Source organism: Akebia trifoliata, chromosome 2 (genome assembly GCF_017979445.1).
Source record: "Akebia trifoliata isolate Shusen 1 chromosome 2, ASM1797944v1, whole genome shotgun sequence".
NCBI lineage: Eukaryota > Viridiplantae > Streptophyta > Magnoliopsida > Ranunculales > Lardizabalaceae > Akebia > Akebia trifoliata.
The window spans coordinates 2,918,189-2,934,028 of NC_141376.1; the positions used below are offsets into that span (position 1 = coordinate 2,918,189).

General features: G+C 37.2%; 1 protein-coding gene across 2 annotated transcripts in view; it reads right to left on the minus strand.

Annotated features, from left to right (window-relative positions):
• Positions 1 to 1,479: 1,479 nt before the first annotated feature.
• LOC147408790 (Phosphatidylinositol 3- and 4-kinase family protein with FAT domain-containing protein) overlaps positions 1,480 to 15,840 on the minus strand; it is a 30,269-nt gene continuing 15,908 nt past the window's right edge. For both annotated transcript variants that reach the window (XM_086421896.1, XM_086421889.1), the window contains exons 19-35: positions 14,617 to 14,766; positions 14,281 to 14,502; positions 13,971 to 14,192; positions 12,556 to 13,203; positions 12,022 to 12,282; positions 11,292 to 11,648; positions 9,829 to 10,241; positions 9,332 to 9,752; positions 7,694 to 8,995; positions 7,273 to 7,533; positions 6,885 to 7,175; positions 6,322 to 6,804; positions 4,833 to 5,264; positions 4,408 to 4,686; positions 3,748 to 4,299; positions 3,436 to 3,645; positions 1,480 to 1,856 (exon numbers count right to left, since the gene is read on the minus strand). In XM_086421896.1, coding sequence (XP_086278022.1) covers positions 1,737 to 1,856; positions 3,436 to 3,645; positions 3,748 to 4,299; positions 4,408 to 4,686; positions 4,833 to 5,264; positions 6,322 to 6,804; positions 6,885 to 7,175; positions 7,273 to 7,533; positions 7,694 to 8,995; positions 9,332 to 9,752; positions 9,829 to 10,241; positions 11,292 to 11,648; positions 12,022 to 12,282; positions 12,556 to 13,203; positions 13,971 to 14,192; positions 14,281 to 14,502; positions 14,617 to 14,766 — 6,624 coding nt within the window. In that variant the 3' untranslated portion in view covers positions 1,480 to 1,736. The remainder of the gene's footprint in view (positions 1,857 to 3,435; positions 3,646 to 3,747; positions 4,300 to 4,407; positions 4,687 to 4,832; positions 5,265 to 6,321; positions 6,805 to 6,884; positions 7,176 to 7,272; positions 7,534 to 7,693; positions 8,996 to 9,331; positions 9,753 to 9,828; positions 10,242 to 11,291; positions 11,649 to 12,021; positions 12,283 to 12,555; positions 13,204 to 13,970; positions 14,193 to 14,280; positions 14,503 to 14,616; positions 14,767 to 15,840) is intronic.

Genomic DNA, 15,840 nt, shown 5'->3' on the forward strand with positions numbered 1-15,840 from the left:
AGTAAGATTCTAAAAGACTGACGGGGTCAACTTTTACTAACGTCACACCGAGCGTGTACAATTCTCCTATGATTTACATCGGAATTGGTGTAGCATTAGTAAAAGTTGGTTTGTCAATAACAACTCTCTTCTAAAATTATTTAGAACCAGGAATGACCCACACAAAAGACCTCGGGCGTTCCACATGTAAGTCTAAGATTATTTCCTAATATATGTGGCTTTGGTTAGATCCAGATTAACCGACCACAAAATGATTATAATATATTCGATAATAGGCCTTCAGCTATCGCATTGCTTCTGTTATATTAGATAAGATATATCAACAGGGGTTTTGAAAAGAAGAAAGAAGGCAAATAACCCATAATTCCACCAAAGATACAGAAATAAACATATTTTTTGTAAAAAATATATATATGTTTCGAGATGTACTGAATCATTTTGTTTAGGATTATTACTTTATTGAATGGAAGTTTACTGAGTGTCTTTCATTTTATATTAAAAAGTCTAACAAAATAAGTCGATTTTCTAATCTTTTCAAGAAATATTATTTGTATTGTCATATAAAATAAAACAAAATAACTTCAGAATTTTAATATAAAAGTAAATACTATAATTAAAACAAAAATAATTATTAATGATAATGACCAATTGAACCATACCCCCAACCTGGACGGGAGGGAATTATACAACATCTCTTATATAATGAAGAGAATGTCACATCAACTCTTTAATATTCATGGTCTAGATCAGAAAATTTTAAATATATATATATATTTCAAAAAGAAAGAAATAGAATCAAAAAGAAAATTGTCCTAATCAAAGATTTTGAAAATGGAAGGTCACAGTTAGTGTGTTTGGGCAAAAGAGTGGAGAAGCCTTCGGAGAGTAATGACAAATTAGTGAAGGTATGCACTTTCCTCAAAATATAATCTGAGATTGTTAAAAGCAAAGGTGAGTGGGACGTAATCTTTTATACAGACCGGACACAATCACAGAAAAGATAAAATACATTCACTGGGAGTCATAAAAATGTTGTCTTGGATCTTTTGTCATCAATTTCAATTCAAGCTTCCACAAATTAAAAAACAATAAAGCAAAGTTGCCAAAAAAATTAGGTTATTTCCATCTTCATTCACAAAGATCAGAACTAGGGACATACTTTGATTCCCACAATAGTGGATTTTTATTATTATTTATTTATTATTAAATAATTCATTAATGTCAAACATCTAAATAGCCAAAGAGTACATTTAAAAATCAAAGGTGCCACGAGCTGAGATGAATTCCATTGACACTCATGCACATTGAGTTCTTCAGTAGAATGGTACTGGTTCAATGGCACTGATCTGATGGTGTTAGAAACAGTGGATTATTTTTTAAATATCTACACCATCAGATAAATCTCGGGATGCCCAGCATAATTGCTGGTGATCATCGAATGAATTGGACCCTGGGATGGTAATACATTGGCTCTAACAGTTGCAGTTTGAATTGTTTGATTTTGATTTTTAATTTTTGATTTTTAAGATAACATCATAGTTACAGATTTTCAGACTCTGGTTTGTCTACACTATTTCTACAAATAGATTTTTTCAGAATAGATTATCGAAATTTCATTTTTATATGATTCTACAATTGTGAAATTATATACATATGGGGAAAATCCAATAAATGGATACCCAAAGCCACTTCTCTCCCCAACTAAGCCTTGATACAGTCAAGTTAAAGCACAGAACCTAGAACCAGGGGTGCCATGTTGGATCCATCATGCACAAGTTCTTTGGGGTCAACGCAGCTTCAACCAGCTCTGTCACACCCCTCTGTATCGATGGTGGTGGGTCCACTGCATTATCCTCCTGCAAAGCCAAATAAATAACACAAGTTCGGAAGCATATCAAGCATACGCCCCTTGATTCTGAAAAGAAGAAACATAAAGAAGCTGCGCCTTAATAAATGGCCTACAACTACATATTGGCATGCAATGGAGGTCTCCCAACACAGAAACCAACCTGATAACTGGCACATCAAATTGGACAGTTGGGATTACCTAATGTAAGGTCAACATGCTCATATTGGTCCTGTCCCTTACAATTAGTCATTTATACATGACGTGGTTGGTTTAGACCATTGTTGCACCCAGTCTAATGGTAGATCCTTAGATCCCTTGCATTCGGAAAGTCAGCTAGGGTAGTTTGTTGGAGAGAGGTCTCTTTTTCAAACAATTATTGGAAATGTAAGTCTCAAGGATTGACGGAAAATATTCTTGGTTTGGCGCATCCTCATAAATTTTGAGAAATGGGTGAGTAAAATATTTGGTGGGGAACCAATGGCTTTTGGATTGCCTGTGGCTTGTGGTTTGAAGTACATAAATCCTTTTATAAGGAACTAAATTGGGATGATTTGCAAAATCTCTCTTTCAAAAGAAGAGCTTAGAGTTCTTCAACCATCCGATTGATATAATAACCAACCAACTGTTAAACTCAGAGCTTTAGCTTCTTATGCCACCTTCCCCCAGCAAACACTGCACAAGGGCCACCATTTAATACTCATGGAGTTTTTGCACGAGTACCCACCAACAAAAAAAAATCTCCAATTTCTTCTCTTCTTTTTATTGGTTTTGGTGGCGATTTTCTGCTTACACCATAGTATTAGAGGTTTCATCTTCTGAGAAGTCTAAGGAGCCTCTACCCTTCTCTTGAGGCTGCAAAATTCATTAGTTTAACCCTATGTCACCTGGTTTGTTGGTAAGCTCGGTTTGAATTCGGGTTCGTGGTTTGCCACTCTAAAATGAGCCCAGTTCGTAGGGTTAAGGTAGAAATAATTCGTTTCTAGGTTCACTTTGGTTTCCTAGATAGGTTTGCTAGCTTGGTTCGCTGGTGCATATATATAATTCAAGCATACAAGTTAAATGTACAATTATAATGTTAGAAAATTCTAAGTAAAATAGAAATAAATTAATAAACTAATCCAAATTTAAATATAAACAAGATAAAAAATAAGACAAAAATTTGGTCTGGTTCATCAAACTATTTTAAAAATGGGTCTTATTAACATGTGCCCTAAGGGCACACGTTAAAGAGCAATAAATACACTTTGGAAATTGAATTTTGTACTGAAAATGCCTTAGAAAAAATTATTCTTACCAAAAATATCTTCAGATTCCAATTTCCAAAGTATTTATTGCACTTAGCCGAACCAAATTGTTGGGTTCGCTGAACTTAATGCTTAAGTTCACCGAACCCAATGAAAATTCGGTGGGTTTGTGGTTTGCTTGATTTTATGTACCCAGTACGAAACCGTACCGCAAACTAGTTTGCTTCGTACCAGCTCATGGTTCGGACTAGTAGCAACGAATTGGGTAACATAGGTTTAACCTTCTACAATAATGGCAGTCAAATGTAATGTCTGTGGCAACTATATTCTAGTTATGGTTACCTCTTCAGAGTTGTACAGTGGGGCTATTCCTTGGATCCGGCCAACAGTACTCTCAACATTGGTGGTGATCTTGTGCTTGAAATCCATGGGATTCATGCTACCACCTGAAGCAACTGGGGCTGAAGGTATCCCCAGTGGTCTTCTCCAGGACCAAGATAGTAGTTCATCACGGAAAAACATAGCCAATTGATGCCATAAGTGTTGATTTTGCTGCAAAAATAGAAAATTTGCAAAAAAATAATAATAATAATTAAGGAGTAAGAATTAACTCAATGGTCATATTGGCACAAATGTTGTGTTTGTGGGACTCACTTTAGGGGAAACCACAGCCTGCGCAGCAGCACTCATGGCAGACACAATCAGACCCTCCACCCCAAAATGGGAGAAGAACGCTTGCATGTTCCTTGTCAGTCGGAAGGGCACCGGTTCACTAAACTCAATCATCCCATTTGCATCATAAGCTGGGTGGAAATCAGTCTGGAATATTTTGCCGGTACTCTTAGAAAAAAGAATCTTGTTTGGGGATCTTCCTCCAATTTGAAGCATGAATGACATGAAGCTGGAGAGAGCTAGTTGGACAGCAAATTGCTTTTTGAAAGCCCACAGATGGTTACCACTCGGAAGAGTTTTGTACATGTACTGAGAGAATATATTTTCATTGACGAGATTCTTTATTATGTCATTGTATGCTTGAAGACGGAGATCCACAACTGCATCAGGTGAGATCTGGCCAGAGATGGCTTGGTTCAGTTGCTCCTTGAAATGGGTAATTGGGAGATCTGCCTCTCGATTATGTCGAGCGCAGTTGACCTCATAGACTTCTAGGAAGGTACTATACATCAAATCATCTTCTACCATTCGGACCTGTTAGAAGAAACCGCTGAGATATTTGGATCATGAAAAAGGAGTGTGCAAATCAAGGGAGTACTTTAACATCATTAGGGAAAACAAATTTATGGAATGAGATGTCACCTGGGACCAAACAGGGATAATTATTGGTGTGTGCATGTATAGGTGGCGACGCCTTGACTCCTTGTGCTTGTCAAACATTCGGTTCATCACACGGAAAAGCTGCAGTATGCGTTCATCACTTCGAGCATTGGGAGTCAACGATGTCTGAACAATAAAATGGCGTTGGGACCCATCAGAGCCAATAAGAGTAAGGCGGCGGAAACTGCTTCCATGCCGCCGCACAATTGGAATATCAGCTCCAACCCTGTCAAGCTTTACTGTATGATCCGGTGCAACTTCCTGAAAGTAATTAGAATGAATAAATGATAAGGATTGCAAGCATTAAACGGCAAGAACTTCTCTTGAATAGCAGGAATACAAGATTTACTGATCAAGTTCAAATCAAGCTTCAAAAGGCGAGGGTGCAACAATTTTTCGCAGCTCACCTGGTCAGTGAAATACTGCCCAGGAACCTCTACATCCACGACATGAAAATCACGCAAAACCCTGCTTTCCTCTTCAAGCTTCAAGACAGCTGGAAACCTGTCTTCAACATTGCTCTGAAGAACATTTTTCCAATGCTTTAATCTCTCAGTCAATTCAGAAAGGGTGGCGGGGAACGTAGCTGTGTTCTCTGGATCAAGATCACATTCGAAGTCCTGCTTATATTCTCTCACAAAATCAACATGTTTGTTCACAGCATCTGTTGAAAAGCAAGCCCTGCAAACGCCAGAGAGTTCCTTCTTTAGAGATTGAGGAACCTCTGCTGTAGTGGCAGTTGGGTACTTGTAACAGCGGTGTAGCAGAGCATTAACCACTGCGAGAAGTCTCTCTTCAGGGAGGGTAACAAATCTTGAACCTATTTCTGTGAGCAGAATCTGCAAAACAACGGATCTCGTATGTAAAGCAGTAAAAACTAAATACATCAGATCCACGTTTACATGTAAAAACCCACTTTATGTTCTGAATATATGCTCTAAACAAGGTATTAAATTTCGATTTCGATGTCCATTTCAGTCATCCTGGAAATGGAAATATTTCGATCAGTGTGGGAATCAATACAATTTTCAAGGAAATGATGGAAATATTATGAAATGATGAAAACGTTGAGGAAGTTTTCATGGAAGTGTAGAAAATGATACAACACACTCATAAGTCATCAATCATACGAATTGTGGAAATGAAGATCAATGACGTTTTGCTACACAATCAAGTATCGTAGTCTGAAACCTAAACCAACCATATGCTTCATGGAAATGAAAATAATGATGTAAAAAAAATAAGTATAAATACCTTAATATGTAAATCACTTTCTTAAATGAACAAATTATTATGAACTTCATTCTCACATTATCATAAAGTATAAAAAAATACATTCTTGCATTATCATATGTATGTTTTCATCTCTTAAATATGTATTAATAAGTTTCTATTATATCTAACCAATTAGAACATGAATGATTATAGTTGGATGCTTACATGAATATTTCAATCAAAATTTACTATTCATCGAAATATTTCAACAGAAAATATTGCACTTTTATAACTAAAATTCGATTGTTTCGGTCAAAATGCACCATTCACCGAAATATTTCACAAAATGAATAGTGATTTCCATCGAAATATATACATAAAGAAACTGTTGGTTAAATTTCGTGTCAGGCCTTGTGGAAATAGAAATATTTTGGTATATTTCGTGGAAATATGTCGAAATTTAATACTATGGGCCTCAAACAAACAACTGTTGGACAAACATTCTGATCATAGTCAGGCCTCATAAATGCAATAGTAGAAACCACATACAGCCACCATTCTTACTTTTGATTGATAAAACTTTAAAATCCATTCATTCTAGTGCAATACATTTTCTGATGAAAGCATGCATTGTAGAGGATGAATAACACTAAGAGAACACCCTATTATGTTGATCCTCACCTCAAGTTCACTAGCCAAATTTGTGTGCTTGCTTCTAAGAGTCTCCATTATATCCTTGGCAGCATCAAATGCACTAGCAGCAGAAGCTACCAATCCAAGTGCACCGTTACGCCTTGATGTGCTTTGACCACCTTCACCATTGGTTGAAGAACTTTGTTGTAAGGATTGATCAGGTCCGGCATTCATGCTGCCTTCCATAGGCGTGGATCTTTCAGGTTCTTGCCCATGAGTGTTTCCACCATCATGAGACCCACCACTGACACCACCAGACTGAGGTCCTTGATGACTGTCTGAGGTTGAAGTACCACCAACATGGTTCTGTACTCTTGGATTACCATCAGACAAGCCCAGAGAAGCAGTACCAGTCCTAGATATATTTTGTTGCATCCGATGTTGAGCCATTGCTAGATTCCTTCCAATTTCAGATTTATTTGCAACATCACGACGTTCAAGCAAATATGTTCGTAGCCAGTAATACAGAGCCTGTGAAGACAACACAATAATAACGATGATTAGATCTGGACCATAGAGTCCCTAATCATTGCTAATCCCGAATTATTTACCTGTGGATACACAGTGGCAATTTTTAACAGAACAAGTTTGCAATGGGGAGCCTCTGCCCTCTGCAAGGAAAGCAACAGCTGTGGGACCCAAGAAAGCCAGACCCAATGTGGTATCTGATCTAAGTACTTATCAAATGCTTTCCCCACAGATTCATTTGAAGTATCAAAGCTGAGAAGGTATAGAACACGAGCTAGATGACTTCTAGAGTTTGAAACCCCATATTTGATGCCTTGAAGGAAGCAACTTACAGCATATTCTAACCAAACCTCGTCATGGTAATCTTTGTAAACCTGGAAATATAGATGGTGAACATATCAGTCATTCAATTGACATTATGCGCAACAGCAATGGAAACTAATCATGCATGATTAAGTTAAAAAATAATACCATATCGCAATAATTTCCCCAGCTTATCCATGATTTGCCTGAATGTTTAAAGAGGCTGACGGCGTTGGAATACTCAAGATTAGCATTTTCACAATCATTCAGCTTTAAAAGGAAATCGCCCTTGAGACGATAAATTTCTGCTTTGTGTTTCACAGGAAAATAGTCCAGATTAGTACTGTTAATCAAATTAAGACCACTGGTAAGTTCTCCCTTCATCTCTAGATAAGCCATCGCTTGTTCCCTTATTTTGACAAAGGCCTCCTGAAACAAATAAGATGCTCAAACAAAATATATTAGAATTAAAAAAATTTTAAAAAAATTATGAAAAAAAAAAATACAAACATAATGAAAAACTAAAACCATTTATTGTGCAGAAATACTAAAATGAGGACAAAGAGACAAGAAGAAGTTATTCTTGTACCTGCACTTCCATGGTTAAGTGGCCATACATCTTTTCAAGTATTGTGACACAAACATCGTGAAGGCCTTGCTTACGGGCAATGTGAGCAAGTTTATTAACATTCCATGCCTTGTCACGGTATCCTAGGTGATGAAGTTGTGGGTTTGTGTGGAGGAAATCCTTGAATGCATCTATCACAGCATTATACATTTCATTCCTCCATTGAAGCAAATCATACCAGACTGACAAATCGTCCCATTCATTTGGAGTTCTCAATCGCCAAGTCTCAAGGATGTCCTTAAGATCCATATACCCACTACCATGAACTCCCACAACAGAACTTCCTGAAATTTGCTTGCTACCGTTGGCAATATCCATTATAATCCTAGCAGATTCTTGAATTTCAACCAAATGTTGAAATTGCTGCAAAAGAGGTATTCGCGACTGAACAGACATTTCAGGCAATTGCCACCACTGTTCTAGAGCAAGATCAACACCTTTACCCCTTATGTTTTCAGCATCTCCCACTCCATTTGTGTTTCTATCATGAAGAGCGAAAAAGGCCTGGACAATACGTAGCTTTGGAGTCTCTTCTAATTGGGCCTTTGGGATTACATGATCCTTCATATAAGCCCAATCAGAAACTTTCCAGAGACTATTGTGTAGTATTTCATAATTCTCCACACTTTTGCCAAAGTCTACCAAAGCTTCCCACTGACTAAGTTGACTAGCACAGTAAAGCCATTGTTCTTCCCAAAGACACATTTCGGCCTTTGGGACCGTGTTGTTGTAGGTGCCTTGTGTTGCTTTGATCATGGCTTGATAAAAGAGGCTTTGTGCAGGCTGCCAATAACCATGCTGAACTAGTGAGAGCCCAGCCTTTGTTTCAGCAGTAATTGACCTTTTCTTCCACAACCCACACCTCATATCGTCTTCATTGAGTAACCGATAAAGCTCGGCGAGAGACTCAGAACATTTAGTGTCGTTCATGAATAACATTACATGACTTTCTAGCAAAGCTAGTGAAATATGCCAGGCATTGAAAGTCTTTCCAATATATTTTATGAGTTCACTGGGCATCCGAGGTTGAGGGTGACTCAAGTGAAGGCCTTCTAGAAGTGCTTGCACAACATTTGGTCTGCTTGACTGCTGCTTTTTGTGGTAATCTTTTGACAAAAGAGATATCATTGGCTTAGCTAATGCTACCTGTTCTTCCTTGTGTAAAGTAACCCATACTATTGGAAATACCAATACCCACATGTGATATGCTACATTTGCATCTGTATGAGCCAGTTCTCTCAAGGGAACAATAAGATCGCCGACCTACAAAAGAATAAACACCCAGCCCTTCAATGCAATCAATTCATCCCCCTATCCAAATAAAGGAAGTCTTAGGTTCCCAGCAGGGAAACACTAAGAATGGTCGACCAGAATGGAAACTGGTACATGGAGTACCAGTGAAAGGGTGAGGGACATGAAATTAATACCAACACGAAGAGGTTTTATTATGCCACCAATCAAACCATTTAAATATGGTTGGCTTGGGCGGTCTCATCATTTACTTTGATTTCCTTATCCAAACTACCAGAGAAATGAAAATTCATTTAACCTTGAATTAATTCAACATAAAAATTTGGGAAGAAACAAAAATGCAATAACCTGAAGTTTGCTCATCTCGTTCAGAAACAATGCATGCTTACGCACAAGGCCCTCAAATGTCAGAGAACCATCCTCCGGAGCATCAGTAAACGACTGCTGCATCTCAGAACGGTCTGGAAGTGATCCCGTTGCCACAAGTGGCGGTACCCGAGCAGAGTTTGGAGCAAGTGAGATGGGTATATCCTCAACCAAAGTAGCCAAAAGAAGATCAAGTCCTTGTTTCAACCAGAAGACATCACTAAGTGCTTCCCAGTCCTGAATTTGGATGATATACTGCAACCTTGTGAACAATGTTTTCCCTAGGGACTCATGATAAATAGAGAAGAATCTCTGCCTAATCTCAGGATCCTTTGCCCTTAAACCAAGCATAAATTGCCTTTCTACCTTCTGAAACACTTCTTGTCGTATGGAAAGAGGATATCTGGCAGGCAATCAAATCATTAAATCAGTCTTCTAATCAAAGAATGCTATTAAATAACTCAAATCATATTACTTACTTGCTTGAATCAGAACATATTCCATAAAGAAGTAGAAGATATATCCTGTCCCACTCTTCTAGAGAACTAGTGGAGAAGTTTTGCTTATCAACCTGTGAAAGCTTCTGAAGGTAAGAAACTATCTCCTTTGAAGATAGAGAAGCACTTGAAGTACTGGATGTAGCTGTCCTGCTGAAAACATCTTCAATCCAGCCTTTTACGACATCAAGAATACAAAGAAGCACAGTAGAATCTGTACCCTTATCTGACAGTAAGGCGTTTAGTATTTGGCTTATTGATCGCTTACATTCGGGATAAACCATGACTCTTTCACTGATAAGTGTCAAAATGGATTTCAAATTAGAGGTAATTGATCCCACATCAACAGCTGCACGAGAATAACTAATTGCAGAATCTGGATCTGTCCTCTGACCCTGAAATGTTTTTTTTGATGAATAGCTAAATGTCATTCAACGGCAATAAAATGGAAAAAAGATATGAAGTATGACATAACCACTGACCCATTAACGAAGGTTCTCCTAGACTAGAAAAATCAACCTAATTGAATGATAAAAAAACCTCTTCGTCAAATTTGTGATTCTAGAAAAGTTGCAATTTACCAACTTGTTCATCTTTCTATCAAGCTGAGTTTTAACATGGAAGATCTTCCAAGTGAAGACAGGATAGTTGGTAAAATCCTAGCATGACTGAATATGCTGTAGGTGGAGTTTAAATGGAGCCTAAATGATTGGTATATTACTGCTCATAAAATTTCACCGTCCTAGTGCCAGACAACCGAGAAGAAAATATATGACCAGGCAACAAGAAAAATGCATCCCAAATAGTTCCACTGATCAAAGGAGGGGTAGAAAGAAAATCTCAAAGAGAAAAAAATGACCACAGGAATCTATTAACCAGGGAAATAAACTATCACAGCAATCTATTTGACCGGGACACAGTTGTCAGTGCCAGAGATGCAAATGGTATGGGGCATACTCGACATACGAAAACCAATATAATGACATAACCATACAATTTAATTGATAAGTTAGCATATAGTCCATGTAAGCATGATATCAGAAAAGTTGTATCAACGTAAATAGTTTAACATTAATATAATATAAATAAATGGAGGAACATGAGACGTTCAGCCAACATATGACTTTGAGAAAATATATGAATAATATCTTAAAACATGATATGAAAGTAAACTGCGTTATCCAGATAAGAGTTTCGGTGCATGTCTAACATGTCAAACTCCAAACAAATGGAGAGTCCTTGTTACACAAGCAGCAATAAGAAAATGTTGTTTTTAGGGGAAAAAAGGTTGCACCAGCAGGAAAAGGAGAGAACCTTTTATACATATATGTGTGTGTGCGCATGTCTGTATGTGTGTATGTATTATGCATGCTGGTAAGTATATATGTATGCATGCAGGCCTTATGTATATACATTTGTATGTATGTCAAACGAGGGAGCCATACTTGTCTCACATGAGAACCTGCAGATGATCCCATATCACGTGCAAAGCGTTGAAGGACACGTGCCAAAGATAAGATGTAAGGATCAATAAAGTTCTTATGAACCACTGTCAAAGTCTTAATAACTGATAGTGCAAAGCTAATCATGGAGTTTGCAGAGCTAACTTCCAGTGATATCTGAGGTGCCGTCACAGCGGCAAGATGCTTTTGTATAAGTTCCTCAACACGTTGATACAATATCTTCACATCCTGTGGTGTATTAGGAGAATCATGAGGAAAAGCAACAAAGACCATCTCCAACATGGAACACAGTGATTTCCCTTCATCCAGCATTTTGTTGTTGAAGCAGGGCTCAAGTATCTACAGAAAAATATATTCATGACATCATCAACGATAAGCTATTTGTAATTACAAGACCTGTATATATTGACCCCATAAACTTTTGGCCCACGCCTGGTGGATCTTCCTAGAGAAAAGAAAGCCCAATTGCTGCTTTCTCACCATTGGATTTGAATATTTTCATCAAGAAGTTAAGATCCTGATGATTTTTACATATGGTTACGGTTCATGATGAAAGATACTCAAATACAATTGTTAGAAAACCACCTATCAGGACGATTTTTAATGTGGCGGTCCAACTAGGAGTTTGCCAAAAGAGTGTTGTATGTGGTTATATATATATATATATATATAGAGAGAGAGAGAGAGAGAGAGAGAGAGAATAGGAGCATACTTGAGAAATCTGGTTTATGTTGTTCCGGATGAACAGATTTGGTTGCTTCTCCAAGATCTTATTTATGACATCCAGTCCCTGTGCAAGGGTTGTTGCTGGGTCCTTGGAATGAGATGGTTGTAGACTGCTCAGTAGCTTCTCAAGATAATTGAACTTAACATTGGCAGCAGGCCAAACCTCTAAAGCTTGTGATAGTAGGTCTAAAGCTTGCTTGTACATCGAAGTTGCTTCCTTGTCCTTCATCTCTATAACCAAAGCTACCTATTTACACAAAACATGAGTGCAGTATTTAGCCAATTAATAAAGTTCATATTAAAAAACAGAAAGATTCAACAAATGACTTTTCATGTGGATATCATTTGCATAAAAAACCAACACTGAGAAGGCTATTAGCTCATCATATAAGATAAGAGGAAAAAAGAAAAAAAAAATGTTGGTGAATTAAGTAGAAAATATTACTAATGTTCCCTAAAAAAGGCACTAAAATCATACTTATCTTAGAAAATAAAAAACAGTAATAGTGAGCAGACTCACTCTTATGAGAAAATTGATAATCATTTCTTCCATCGCGGCATTAGGTTTGAACTCTTCATCAGGTTGCCCAGCAGACCCGGGTGTTTCTACATTGGGGATTGATGACGCACCACCTGGTGACATCACACAAAGGGATTGAAGACCAGGTTCCACCTTTACTCGTTTACTTATATCGTCCGGGAACCCATCTGAAGGATGCTTTGAATCACCAACTATAGACCCAGGATTGAAGACGTCACTTGTCTGTTTATGACTGTCTGTATCAGGTACTACTTTCATTTCATTTTGTCTTTGCCTTTCCCAACCAACTACCAACCCAGCAAGCTCGATGGCAAGCCTCCTGTTTTCTGCAGTGGTGTTATACGGCAATCCAAGGCGACTGAGGGAGTTTACCATTTGAGGAACAAATTGTGCTCTACAGCTGTAGAAAAGATCCGAGTGGCGAACAATCAGCTGGAAAATGTGAATCAAGTTAGGAATTGAATGACCTTCCTCAACTAAAATTTTTTTTGTGTAACGGATCCAAATTGGCATTCGGAAATCTCCCGCTGGCAATCTTCGTGGTAGTGCCGGCATTAGTATATCAAGGGCCTGTTTAACGAGCATCTTGTTCTCTGGCTGGCAAGTTCTAAGAAGAGCAACAAAAACCTGCACTCAGAACAATGATAAGTTGTTATTTTTTTTATGTTTAAAACTTAAGCAATAAGAGTGCATTATTATCTAAATAAATTTGATTAAAGAAAAAAAAATGTAGATGACATAAAAAAAAAAGTATTTTATATATAGATGAAATAAGTTGCCAAGCAGAAAATATAGGGCTAGAAAATACAGATGTTCAGTGGATTTTTAGGACAATGTTCCTGACATGTACCCACATTCACACTGAGATGTGTCCATGTCAAGGCTATAGTTTTAATACTAAAATTACTAGTGGAAATAAATAATGGTATAAGTCAGTCATTTTATATACCTACACACATTTCATTAGTTATCAAAAAACGATGATAATATCGAGCACATCAGTAAGTGTACAAGATAGATACAGGGAATCGTGCTCATACAAATTTTAACCTTTGCCCATTTGAGCTTGATTGCTCTAGCAGCTTGAGCATCATCACCAATTTTGTGGTTTGACCTGTCAGATTTTCTGTACCCCATTTCTTTATATAAATTTAATTTAGTGCATCATTCAATTTCTTAATGTTTTGGGAAAATTCAAAATCACGAGATACAAGACCTGGATGGCAGGCATAAAAGCACATCGCTTACCAACACACATGTAAGTAAACCAATGAAACAAGAACTTACACTAGTAAAATTAATCATAACTTAGATGAAAAATATAGAAGGGAGGAGGAGAGATGGAGAAAGAGAAATGAGAGAAAAAGTTCAATGTGTATAGTTTGTACAGGTACCTGTAGAATAATTTTCTCTGGAGCCTGATAGGCCTCCAAGAAGTGGCAAACATTGACAAATGCCCATTGCTTACTGGCACTATCTTCACGCTTGAGATGATTCCAACCAAATTTTATAAATTCCTTCCGATGCTGAACAAGGTCCATTTGGAGATATTTGAGAAGCAACGTCGCAAGTTGCAAAAGTTCTATTCTCAGAGGCTCATCAAATTCAGCGGCAACCTACAAAAGAGACGGAAGAAGAAAGGTTATATCTTCGGAAAATTCTCAAAATTTGAACAATCATATAAAAATCGTCCACATAAACCACCTCTTCTGGGGGATCAAGAAGCTTGTCAACAATCGTTTTGATAATAGCAGGGTCAACAACATCCCAACTCTGACCATTCTGAAAAGCATGAGCTAGCATTGGAAGAATGAGCATTTGCATAACAACCACCAAGTGATCATCTCCTAGCTTTTTTGATTGGAAGAGTTGCAAAAAATGCAAAAGAAGCATTTTCTTCATATTGGGAGGATAACCTTCAGCGACCTGACAGTGAGGATAATTATTAGAATCACATCCAACAAACAGATGGACACACCATAGCAAAACAAGGGGGAAGCTTGAAAAGAAATAATCATTATATCGCTGCATGTAACATACCTCAATGATATAGAACTCCTTCAGAAAAGTATAATCAATGCGTGTCCGAAACAAGAAAATCGTGATCATATAAAAAAGAATATTTACTTCGGTTCTATCATGCCGAACGTAGTTCAGGAAACATTTAATAAGCCATTTACTCTCCTTAACCTGCAATTTTTTGCATAATGTTGAGAATAAAATAAAAAGCTCAAAGAAGCAAATATTCAATAGAGTGCAATTATTCTACTGTGATTATAGCATGCATCTTTTATGATTTTACCACCAATGAAAATACACAACAAAATTAAACAAAAGATCCCAATGCAGTGGTTAAACAAGTAATTGAATAGATATTCATATTTCAGGAAGTTGAGAGATCAGAACAAATGTTATCTTCCAAGGGTCTTACTCCTTTTATCTTCACATATCATTTTTCCCCATTGAGATGGCAACACCAATAAGCAAAGAGCTTTTTAATTAGTAAAATATGAAAATTTATTAAATAAGTTCAAGATTTCCAAAGATTGCAAGGGACTTGAGGGATAAAGATTCTCCAGGGAAAAGGATCAAACATACAAACGATTAAGATATTTCTCCAACCACCATTTCCCATTAAAACAGTCACCAAACAAATGCCCCTGAAATCCAATTTATACGAAGACTGTGAAAATATTAATGCCAAGATCATTAACACTAAGATCTCCATGTATCCCTCATTCTCAAAAATCATTCTTCTCCTTCCAAATGGACCAGCACATCAAAAAATATAATGATCTTCCACTATCTTTCCTTAATGAGAGAGAGCCTTTTTGGGATGGTCCAATCCTAGCGAAGAGCTCAAAGGAACATGCTAGGTTTCCCCCACAGAGGACCAATGGAGCAGTGGTCAACTGTCTCTTCCTCTCCTTTGCACATTGTGCACAAGTTAGGGATTTGGAATCTTCCATTGATCAAGTGGTTCACTGTGAGAATCCTGTCCAACTTGTCCAATCGAAATAGACAATCTTAGAGCCAAAGGTAAATGATTTGTCATATCTTAGGGTTTAAAAATAAAATTCAGCTAATACTACTTCATTACTAAAATAATGGGTTAGATCGTAAAATTAGAATATGTGGAATTGATTCAGGGTGGGGTTCTGTTTAATTTCTACTTAGAGGAAATTGATTTTTCGTATTTTAATGGGCTAAATTACATAAAAATTATTTTTTCAGGTTGAATTTGTAATTTAAAATTATTTATGC